The following is a 12,137-nucleotide window of genomic DNA, read 5'->3' as shown; positions in this document are numbered from 1 at the left end:
CTCCATGGCAAGAGAAATAAAACATTTTATGTTGTCCTTGTGATGATGATACAAGGATTCATGTTTGCTTGTTGCGTGTCATTGCTTGCATCGGCTCCAGTGTATTGACCAGGTACTATATAGTGTTGTTGCAAAAGCCGGTGTAATTGGTATCATCTTGGTATCGATATATTAGATTTTGTAAAAAAAAATTGTATCTAGGTACATCAACAGCTCGTACACAAATTCACACACCCAATAAGTTTTGCCCTAGTAGCTTGTCAGGTTGAGCATGTATCATGCTGCTTTTTATTAGGATACATCCTTGAATATTATTACATTTGGCATCTGTTGTTGTAACACTTTGTGAATGTGTCAGTTCTTTTCTGCTAATTACATGCTCAACATTATTTTGAAACAAGGCTATATGGTGGTGTTCTATCATATTGATTTCTTAGTGAGTGTACACGATGCTATCTTAGCAATGACACACAATATACATGGTGATGGAATAGAGAGAAACGGGAAAAAAGATAAATTGTGTTCTCTTACCGAAGAGCTAATATCTTAGTTAAAGAAAAAGAGACATTCTACCCATTGTACGAGATGTCTTCTCTCTATTTTTTTAATTAGTTTTAATCACCTGATAATTTCAGGATCAGGCAAACATTTAGCGCTAGAGATAACCCATTGTATTACCATGTCGTTTGTGGGAATATAACATGTTTTTTATCCCTAGATAACGTGAAATATATGTGAGGAGGCCGCCTTTATCAACTAGTGTACATGCCGCTGGCTAGTGCTCAACTTTGAAACCTAAAATGTGTGGAAGAAGATAACCATCTTTCCTTAATGTGCGCTTTCATTAAACCCACTTTGATCGTTGGAGTGGGTTAGGTTTCAAAATGTCAAACTTGCAATACTCCTATATTGTATTTTATGTAATTTATAGTTTTCATTATCTCTATTTATAGTATTACTACCGGCTTAAGTAAGTTTGTACTTGGAGGACCACCGTACCTTACTCCCTCTTTGCATTTAGTCAACTCGGTGGCCGGCCAAAAGGAAAAAAAAACTCGGTAGCCGGCCGCCTGGATGTACGGCAAATCGCCGGTCCACCTCAGCATGCTCAAGGCAAAAATTGCGTGTACAACCTGTGCCTGTCCGTGGCCATATTGTTTTCGCCCAAGGAAACGGGAGCTGCGAGGAGGCGTGGAGCGGGCAGGCGCGTGGCAGTACGGTCCCGGCACGAGCCGGCGCGTAGCCCGGCTGCGGCAGACCACGCGACCCCGGGCCCGCCAGCCAGTCACGCCCTACGCCCCTACTACCAGACAAGTAGTGGACCCGCTGTGATCTGTGATTGCGACCGATCCAGTAAACTGTGGACGAGTCTTGCCTGCTCGCTTCCCATGCTCCCATTCATGCTTCTGCATACGTGACTTGATTTGATTGGAAAAAAATAAGGTCCGGCCCCACCTCTTGAAAATCAGGGGGGGAAATGATTAGATTAGAAAAGAGAAAGGGAAAAGAACAGCCATAGGATGAAGTGGGAGCATGGATGGGAGCATGCAGAGGGAGCAGGTCAGTTGTTCCAACAACCGCTAGCCCTAGCGAGACTGCGACCCGTCGGAGATGACCGAACAGAGCATACGGTTTTGTGCACTTCCTTTTTGTTTTCGATTCGAGTTAATACTCCCCGGTTTCTTTTTAGTCCGCATATACTCCCTCCATTTCACAACGTAGTGCTTCCTCTATCCCCGTGTTTTAATTTTAACCGTAAATTTAACTACCAAGACCGATTGCGACGGAAGCAAAAATTATATCAGCGAATTCGTATTTGAAAGAAGTTTTCAATTATATAATTTTTTCTCCCGCCGCAGTTGGCCTCGTTGGTTAAATTTATGGTCAAAGTTGGACCTCGGGAAGCGCGGGCGCACTATATTTTGGAACGGAGGGAGTAAGATTTAGGGCCTGTTTGGGACTGCTCCACTTCACAAAAACCAGTTTCGCTTCACTAAACTCACTTTGGAGCAGTTCCATCTAGAAGTTGTAGTACTACGAAAGAGAATGTTTGGCTGCCATCTAGTTTCAGCTTCAAGAATAAGAAATTTGGTGGAAAGGATCTATTTGATTGGTTGAGGGGGAAGAAACGAAGGGGTATCCACTTACTGGTGGCAGTGGTGGGTAATTTCCATCCAACTTCAGCTTCTAGAGTTTTTTGGAGCACCCCCTGAAGAGCTTCATAAAAAACTGGGAGTTGTACCCTAGATTCTAGTTTTTTTTACGAAGCGGCATATCGTGGAGCTATCCGGTTTGGTTTGTGTTTTCTGGAGCGGAGCTGAATTTTAAGGAGCATAGTAGTCCCAAACAGGCTCTTAGTCAAAGTCAAGCTTTATAGAGTTTGACTAACTTTATATTAATAAATATAAACATTCATAATATGAAATCAATATTGTCAGATGCACCATGAAACGTATTTTCATATTATATAGTTCTAGTATTGTAGATGTTCATATATTTTTATATAAATTTAGTCAAACTTTGTGTAATTTGATTTTGACCAAATTTTATATGCGAAGTAAAAAGAAACGGAAGGAGTAATATACAGTCCATCCACTTCAGGACTCTAGTCTAGCGATGCATTTGTTTTTTTATCTTCGACCTCCCTTCATTATGAATTATAAGATGTTTTGATTTTTTTTGTACGTATCCCCCGCAAAAAAAGATGTATACATACATATTTTAGTATAGTCACTCTTCGTTTTACCTAACCCAGATGCATCCATCGTTGATACCTGCGAGGCACCATTGTTGTGCACACATGCACACACATTCAATGCAGGTTATCCCACGATAATCAATTGTTGCAAGTTATATACTTTCTCCGTCACGGTTTAGAAGGGGAAATTCTCTGGGACCTAGGTAGTTATCTATTGGTTGTGAGATGGATTAAAAAATAGCATTCACACTACGCATGCATATAAAAATAGTATATGGAGTACTAATTAGCTATTAGAAATAAATACAATGCGCCCTAAACCTTGTTTATTATAGAAACACACGCAAATTTAACTGTGCCTTCTAAACCTTGGCGGAGGGAGTATTTGTTTATTTAATTGCAACAAATGCTTGTAACATAGTCGAATTATAAAATGATGCAATCATGCCATCCTCACACTCCGATCTACCGTAGTCATGCGTATCTGCTAACGAAAGAATGGTTATGTGCTTTGTTTGATGCAGAGGCAAGGAGTAGTCCTCCTTTTTCGGGGGGAAAAAATCTGCTAACGAAAGAGAGTGGAACAAAGGAAACAATCGGATATTGTTAACATGTCCTCAGGCCCAGCAGACAAGTGGCATATGGAGTGCGAAATCGCGACTAGAATGTTCATTTATTATTAATCGTGGCACGTCAAGTTGTGGACATGCGATTATTTCCTATTGAATTGGAGCCACGGGTTCAGGTGGACTCCACATGAACGAAGTAAAGCATAGCCACATATTAGATCTGGACATCTGGTGACCATTTTATACCAGTTGACATAATTGCACCCTTGCATGAGAACCATACCATACGTTCCATGGTTGTACGTAATTAAGGGGTGTGATTTTGGTTTTCTTCTAAGTATGGTGGGCTAGTTGCTTACTCCATACTGTAATTGAGAGAGTTCTACAGTGTTCTGTTTCTGAATCGAGAGATACATAGAGAGTTCAGTGCGCAACACATGCGTGCCGCTGATCCGTGCGAACGACTGAATTAAACTTCATGTGCGTGGTGCATGATCTCACCATCTGTACAGAGCCAGTCAGTAGTTCGAACTAAAGGAGTCCTGACACGAAGCGCTCTCAAGAGGCATGTGAGAGGGCAGAGGTGGACGAAGTTGATCAAGACATTCGTCGGATTTCTTTCAGTAGGCAGCAAGCATTTCACTTGAGCTGACAGTTATGGCAGCCTCTCCCGTCTCCGTGAGACGAACACCACCATCACTGACTGATTCACAACCATTCCAGTACCTACCTCCATGGCACTTCGCATGATAAGGGCTTCTTTGATTCAAAAGAATTTTATAAAATTTCTGGAGAATTGAAATCCTTAGGATTTTTCCTATGTTGGTCCTTTGATTCATATGATTAGGTCTCATAGGAATTTTTTCTATGGAATCTTCTATACTACGTTTCATAGGAAAATTAACATCCACTCCAACCTCTTTTTACAATTCCTTTGTTTTTCCTGTGGCATCAAACAATCATTGCTAATTCTATAGGATTCAAATGGGCATGCCACTCCAACCCTACACTTGTCCTATTCCTATGTTTTCAAAATCCTACGAATCAAAGAAGCCCTAAAATTGCGAACCACCCTAACTGCCCCCAATTAACTGGGCTGTGTGTTCTCTCTCTTAGCTACTCCGTTCTAGTCATGTAGAGGATTCTGGCTTAAAATAACATCATCTGAAGGCAGGATAACAGGAGATCACGTCACAAGATTATCAACAGATGTTTGTCTGCCAGGGTATATTTCAGCGTTCAGATTAGGTATGTCGGCCTCTTCAATCTTGGCATCAGCAATATGTGAGTGAATCTCAACTCTTCCCTTACTTTGCTTTTTAATCCCATCCTAGTTCTCTGGATGTACAGAGGTTCAAGATAACTTTCAGTTCTGATCTGGACGCTTCAGGGAGATCATAGTAAGAACAGAAGAATAGCTAAGCCATCATGCAAGTGGCCCACAAGGGCTCAGGGAGGTAAAATAAACCGGGACAAACTTATAATTTGCTGTAAAAGCAGCAACAGCAGCATGTCATAATCGTACACAACATTTGAAACAGGATTTTCAATACCTTCCCTGTCTCGCTAAGCAGGATGTTCTATAACCTGCGCGGCATGGGCCTGAAGTACCCAACAAGAGATCTGGACAGGTACTTAAAATAGGAATATCTAGCTACATAACCTGCACAAGGCATCAGATAGAAAACTGCAAACCAGGAAATTTGTGGCCTAGATCTTGTGGCTTTCGCCCAGCTATTCTGCCTGCTAACAGAAAGATGAATACATTCAACTAGGTCATCAAGAAGGCATAATATTTTTTTTCCCATTTATATGGAGGGTTTGCTTTGCTCCGAGAATTTAAACGATCTTCAGAAATTCACATGTTCGCTTTCCTCTCCCACCGTTCTTTAACATCAAGCCTGAAAATATGACATATGGGTGATAAGAGTGAGAGCCAATCGTTTCATTTCACACAAAAAGTGGTGGCAAGCTGGCACGTTAGCATTTGCGAGAGGTGGCCATAAGAAATGTCACACCTTGCTGGCTTACCACAGCTCCATTAGAACCATGGTAAAAGAAAGAGAAAAACTCGTCCTACGAATCAGATTTCCTTAGTTTTCTCACAAGAGTTTATCTCATGTCCATCAGATTAAGTTGACCATAAGAAATCTCATAATAACCTATAGATAGTCTATTAGTAATTTGCAGTTTGAATCATTATACTTTGTTCATAGCAAGTCAAATGGTGTCTTCTTTTTCAGATTCAGTCGTACAATGTATATGAACTTCTTGAATGATGAAAGGTGAAATTTAAGGGAATCCAGTGTTAATGAAGTTTTCCGATGAAAAGATGAACATGAACTGCCTGAATAGCAACTAAGTAGAGAGTAGCATGAGAGATGAGACTGCATGAGATAGTGGAAAACATAAGCTGCCACGTAGTATGATACAGTACAGTGATGAAATAGTACCCCCAATGCAACTTCCTTTTGTTCCTCAAGGGCAGGGACGGTGCAAGATTCTGCAAATATGTGGGAATAAATCATCAAGCTATTTTTATGACAATGATATTTGTGAATTCCGTTAATTAATTAATGGCCTTGAAGAAACGATGATATGGCATCAAATCAATGATCTTGAATATATGAAGTCTAATAAATGTCTTAAAGATGTAAATGTATCTCGTATTACAACCGAACAGCAACAAAGTTAACTCAGTCTGGTATCAACGTAGACAAAGGGACACATCAACTTTTGATCCTATCGAGTCAATGTACATTTAACAGACAAAGACACAAAAGTTATTATAATTGCAATTATATTGCATTTTTAACCTATTTGGTAAACACTATGTAAGAAATAGACAGATGCCAACACCAAACAGGCACTTCTAGATAAAACCAATAAGAATCTAAATCATTAAATTTTAGTTCATTTCGTGGCAAGAACACTTTCTTCATCAGCCCATGACACCTACTCTGAACTAAAACCAGAACCCTTATTTTGGAACGAAGGGAGTATTAACAAAAATAAGAAAACATCATATATTTTGCTGCAACAACTGCAGAAATCGAGGTATCGCAGTTTGTTCCATTACCTGAGAAAATTTCAAGACCTAAAGACCAATTGAAATACGTTACCGGGACTTGAGAAATAAAAATTCTGCAGTAAATAGCTTTATTTCTACAGATAACCCTTTTCCTGCAACTAATTTGCTGTGCTACTATTAAAGGCCCAAGCAAAAGCAACAATCTTCACGAATTTAGATGAAAATAAGATAACCAAGCATTTTCATAAGTATAACCAGACATACCGCTTGGGCTCCTGTAGTTGATGTTGTATGCTGTACATCTATTGCGGCACTATCAATTGATTTATCCTTATTATTAAATTTAGAATCATTGGCTACATTTGTATTCTCCCCAGTTCTTCCTACAAATTTCAAATACAATGAACAAATAGCTTAAATATCTCCTGCAAAAAAGAAAAGAAAAGAAACTGAACACAAGGTAATCACAGATACATAAAGAGAGATACCTTTAGGTTTTCCTTTGGATTTTGTTTTTTCCTTTATTTGTAGCCGTTTCTTGTGCAATTCCTGTAACATGAAAGATCAAACAATTTAGTTGGTATTTCTCGAAATAAAAACAAAACTAAAGAGTTGGTAACTTCAGAAAAAAAAGGATAGAAGCACTCTGAACAAACGTTTGGAAATTTGCCGTTTAATTCAGGGTTGAGATTCTTAAGGATGGGAAATTATGCTTTTCAACTGGAACTTCTCAAATGAAATTGTCGAGACCAGCATCTCATTAACAATCTATGTAATATGTATGGCACAAGACAAAAAAATGACCCAAACAAAAACATCACATCCAGTTTAGCACAATATCTTTTCTATAATCCAATCCAAACTCTAGCAACAATAGGTTTCAAATAGGCATTTCACAGAAGTGCTAATAGTATTATATTTCTCTCTCTTTGTTTGCCGTGTTTTCTCATTTGTTACACTCATCAATGTGCAACAGTGCAAGTACAGTATGCAGGATTCCTAACTAAAGCTAATATTGTGTCCTCTATGCTTTGACCTTGAATTTTGCAAGTTTTTTTCTTTAACTGCAACAAGTGCTAAACACAAAAACTGCACTCTTAACAATATCTGGGAGATTTATTGTCTTCAAATTTTGATGCCGAGCGGTCAATGACTCAGCTAAAAATCTCTGGAAAACAACTGGATTTTGGATGCCTGAACACTTCCGTGTCCGGTCATGTGGTCAAAAAGGCGAGCACTTCAACTATTAGAATTCAGAAGCTGAAGATATGTCTATGCAGCAATGTTTCTACGCTTCATAAGACCAGTTTTATATGTTGGAAACAAATGAAACTATTCCTAACAATTTTCTATAAAAAGATCTGGATAAATTGGTTCATGGCAACGATGAGGGCATCATAAGAAGAAAACACAACATGTCACCCTTAGACAAAGGTGCTACGGCCATTCTGTATGACTATGACATTGACATTAAAGCCTACAGCTTGAACATTTTCCTCCAGTAATTGAGGAGCAGGGAGGGAGGGAGGGACCAATTTTGCCCTGCCCTAGTGTGCCCTTCCAAAGTACAGTACTAATATGCTTCCTATAACGGTTAGAAAGAACCATCCACCTGCGGGGGATCATGAACCCCACAAGATTCGCACTGAACATTCGAGAAATCTACTGTAAGTAAGAGAAGAAAACCTTAAACTTGTCGAGCTGATCTTGGGACAGCTTGGAGGGCTTGAATTCCGGATCGAGCAGCCTACTGGATGCGAGCGCATCCTCCTTTCCCTTCGCCTCGTTGCCTTCGTCAGCATCTCCTCCGCCTCCGCACCCTATGAAAAAAGGCTTGAATATAATGAGGGCGCAGAAGAATTGTATGACAGGGAGAGAAAGGACTTTGCAGAAGCCAGTGAACCGATGCCAAGATTGCTCGTGTCTACTCTCAACCCAGGAATACAACAAGGTTTTTTGCTACATGGACTTGCTACAGTGTCAGTAATTTGAGAGCAGTGACTTCCATTAGTACCAGGAACAGATTCTGCATCATTTCCTCGCTTGCCTGGCCTAGAACCATTTTCATTTTCCAGATGAAGAGCAACATCTGCACTGATACGTGAAGCACATGGGCAGAATGATTGACACTTTTTCAGCTCTTCTACATCATCCAACAGGCATCTTGCTGCCCCTGATGTTAAGCATATATATTCTCCAGAATTGGATTTATCCTCTGAGCGAGCCTTGCATGCCCAACCAGAGAAAAGAGTGACCAATGCGGTGTCAGATGATGGTGCTGTTTCACATGAATCTTTCAGCAAACATTGAATTCCCAATGAAAACTTCAAAGCTAAGTATAATGTATAAAGAAAATAACTTAAAATAATCAGAGTAAAGAGATGACCTGCCAAGCGCATATTCTGAAGAAAAGAAGATGCCTCCTCATCGCTCAGTTTTGACACCAACCATGGTAGAACACGTTCCAATAGCTTCAATGGCATGACACAAAGACTTCTATATAGAAGTTCCCTTTGCTTCTCAGGAGAGAAAAGAACCCTAGCTTGGGGAAGCACCTAGGTAAATTAAACCAAAGATGACATTCTGACAGACAAAGCAATAATTCCAGTGGCACAGAAACATCACTACGAAGTACTAACCTTGGTTTCTTCGTTACAGAAGTGTTTCTCAATTGCCTCCATTATCTGATCAGCATGTGAACACAATTCAGAGTAAAACTCTGCTGCAGTTGATTTTGCTCCTGCCATTTGGATTTGCTGAATTAAGCATCTAAAATTGTTAAATCGACGCTCTTCTTCAGCATGCTCCAGCACGAAGGACAGCTCACTATTGACTGCAGGAAATACAACCTGATCCTCGGCGATACTGTAGATAATAATAAAAAATGCAACAGGTGAAATTAAAGAAGGTACATAGTCTACTTTCAGAACGTTCTGTTTTACCGGTGAAAAGTGTCAAAAACGAACCAGGAGAAAACAAGTTCTAGTACACAACAAGGTGTGACTAGCATGACACCAATACATGCACAGAAAAATATACCTTTATGTACAACAAAACAATAATACATATGTGCAGAACTATTCTCAGTTAAACAGTTCCTAAATTTAGGAGAATTAGCACGTTTGTGATACTGCTTGCTCAAGTGTATGTAATCACCTGTACCATACTAGGATAAAAAAAATCAAACTCGTGTGTAGCAAAAGTGCAAAAGCCACCAGTGCACCACGATGTCAAAAATAGTGCATAAGCCACATAACTACCCAAGCAGCAGGCAGGGCATGTTAAGCAAGGCAAACAGTGTAACACTACAAATGATGAATGGGAGTGCCAATTATATTATTAATAACAAACAAATGGTATACTCAATGTCAACTTACATAGAAAAGCAGCATTAAAAAGGAGTGTATATACATAGTTGCACAATAAAATCTTAAATTAAAGTGTGAACAATTGAAGATTAAAACTAAATACCTGTGGAAGATGCACACATCTGCAATAAACTGAAGTCTCGCATTGAAGGCTGATATATCAGCAAAATCTCCAGACTGCTGCATCCTTCTTGTCTCCTCTGCTATATCATTTAATTCTTTACGGATAGCATTATGCCAATATAAAATCTCATCTATGGGGTGCCTGTCAGCCTGACAATCATTAGATTCTGTATACTTTATATGCCCAACTTTAGACTGTTCAAGTGGATAAATAAGTTTCTCCGCTTGATTAACAAAGGAAGCATCCTTGCAACAATGACTTCTTTCCAAATTATCACTGACAACACTCTGTGCCACTTCTCTTGTTGCTTTCCCTTCGATCCAAGTGAATACAACCTTCACAAATTTTAAAACTCAAATTTAACAGGACAACAAGCAAGTTATTGCCAGAAACAGTAAAGAGGCGCAATTGTGAGACCTGTTTAAGAAGTTTCTCTTCAGGAACTATTTTACATAAACAGTTACGAATATCCTGATGCTCGTCAGATGAAACAGAAGCTGAGAGCCACGGAAGGAACTCTGCCAGCATATTTACAGGAATGTTGCATAAGAACTGCCATACTAAATCTGACTGCTCTTCGTATGAAAATTTCTTGGTAAGCAATGGGAAGACCTAGAAAATCAGATGATCAGCCACCAATAGGTATGAAATACGATCAGTCACCAACACCAAATATCTTGAGTAATCACATCATCTAGATATGATTTTAGGATGCAGACACCACAAAAGATACATGACCATGCAAAGAGCATAATCCGAAGAAAAAAATTGCCACATTTTCTTTACTCCCAAAGATCTAGTTCATGCAAGTTAATATTGCAACCCAGCTGTCCCACTTGTTTATCTGGATTATATTACTCAAACAAACAATTAGTCAAAGCTTCTGATCGATGTTGGGCAGCCTCTTTAGAGTGCAACAGCAAGGGATACAAGAACAGACACACAATTTTATATTTACTAAATGGAGGCTCCCTTCATGCCACCACACATTGCCCAACATCATCAGAATTAGAGTAAATTGCACTTCACACCAGGTAGATTGCCACTTGTGTCACCTTGCAGCAGGCCCCTGCATAATAATATTACACTTTGCACTAGGTTTCATATGACATTTTTGGAAATATCAGGGGGAAAAAGCATATGTTTGTGCTGTGGGACACACATGGATTTTGGCTTTAAAGTTAGATGTATATGCACCTAAAAAACTGAGACAGAAGAGAGAGATGGGTAAATAATTGTATATATGTACCCTACAGTGCAGATCAAAATTCAAAATAAAGTGAAAATCCCAATTTAGAGATAGATGTATATACAAGATACTCCTAGTTTCATCACGAAAAGAACAAGGGCTCCTAATTAAGAATAATTCCAAAAATATCAAACATTAAAGCATACATGTGATCATGAAAGACAAAATGAGTAATTGATGCCAATCATAACGGTAGGATCAAATTTAAAATGTAATTGAATTTACAACTGCCATTTATTTCAGGAAGTAATATAATAAAATCAAAATCATTATGTATTACTCCCTCCTCTCATAATATAAGACGTTTTTGCAAGCTATGTTAGCTTGCAAAAACCGTCTTAAATTGTGGGAGGGGGGAGTATGAAAGATTTACTAGTCAGAGGCTTGCCATTAATTTACAACAGCCGGATTTCATATCACAAGATGAGGAATATTCACTTGACAAATTAAGAGTTGTAGTAGAAAAAAGGCAATCAGAGCATGGCAAAGGGATATGTGTAAAAGTGTAATCAGATAGAAAAATGCATCAAATATCCTTAGAGAATCCCCTTTACGTTAAGATGTATAAAGTATTGTTTATATGCAGCCCGTGTAGGTGCACAGGTTGATGTAGCTTATTTAAATGGGATCCACATATAAGGTAAACACTTCTGATCAGAACATGCAGTCCGGGATTTCAAAAATGCAGAATAAGAGTAATACAGTCCAAGATGCCTGCATGACACCGAGAGCTGTGTGACCCTTTAATCAGAATACAGAAACTGGCATACGAACCCTTGGTGATAACTTGAGAAAACAATGACGGTAGAGTAGCAACTAGAAGACCACATATGTCCCACTACCATCACTTCTCTGTTTGCACCTATCCTTACTGACATCAAGGTAATAACAGGAAAGTATATCATAGAATCACTCAAAATACTTAAAAGTAAAAGCTTGCCAGCTTGATTTGCCATCCTATAACCGTTAGCACCGTCATAAAGGAGATCGTGAGCATTCAAATGTTGTAAAAAGGGGCAAGAAAGTTGGACAGCCTAGTAATAAGATGATTTTGCTAAGGACTTCTCGACACGATTACAACAAATGAGCACCTTCATA

The 12,137-nt window shown here is 39.1% G+C and overlaps 1 protein-coding gene across 2 annotated transcripts in view; it reads right to left on the bottom strand.

The window, feature by feature from the left end:
* Window positions 1–4,725: 4,725 nt before the first annotated feature.
* LOC119268768 (zinc finger protein BRUTUS-like) overlaps window positions 4,726–12,137 on the bottom strand; it is a 9,321-nt gene continuing 1,909 nt past the window's right edge. The window contains exons 3-12 of one of the 2 annotated variants that reach the window (XM_037550476.1): window positions 10,208–10,402; window positions 9,770–10,125; window positions 8,938–9,163; window positions 8,685–8,853; window positions 8,313–8,576; window positions 7,985–8,118; window positions 6,787–6,847; window positions 6,563–6,681; window positions 5,721–5,770; window positions 4,726–5,168 (exon numbers count right to left, since the gene is read on the bottom strand). In XM_037550476.1, the coding sequence (XP_037406373.1) occupies window positions 5,126–5,168; window positions 5,721–5,770; window positions 6,563–6,681; window positions 6,787–6,847; window positions 7,985–8,118; window positions 8,313–8,576; window positions 8,685–8,853; window positions 8,938–9,163; window positions 9,770–10,125; window positions 10,208–10,402 (1,617 nt within the window). In that variant the 3' untranslated portion in view covers window positions 4,726–5,125. The remainder of the gene's footprint in view (window positions 5,169–5,720; window positions 5,771–6,562; window positions 6,682–6,786; window positions 6,848–7,984; window positions 8,119–8,312; window positions 8,577–8,684; window positions 8,854–8,937; window positions 9,164–9,769; window positions 10,126–10,207; window positions 10,403–12,137) is intronic. The other variant, XM_037550477.1, reaches the window with a different exon arrangement.

This window comes from Triticum dicoccoides, chromosome 3A, assembly GCF_002162155.2.
Source record: "Triticum dicoccoides isolate Atlit2015 ecotype Zavitan chromosome 3A, WEW_v2.0, whole genome shotgun sequence".
Lineage (NCBI taxonomy): Eukaryota > Viridiplantae > Streptophyta > Magnoliopsida > Poales > Poaceae > Triticum > Triticum dicoccoides.
Note: the sequence above shows the minus strand (reverse complement) of the source record. Positions and strands in the feature narration are given on the sequence as shown.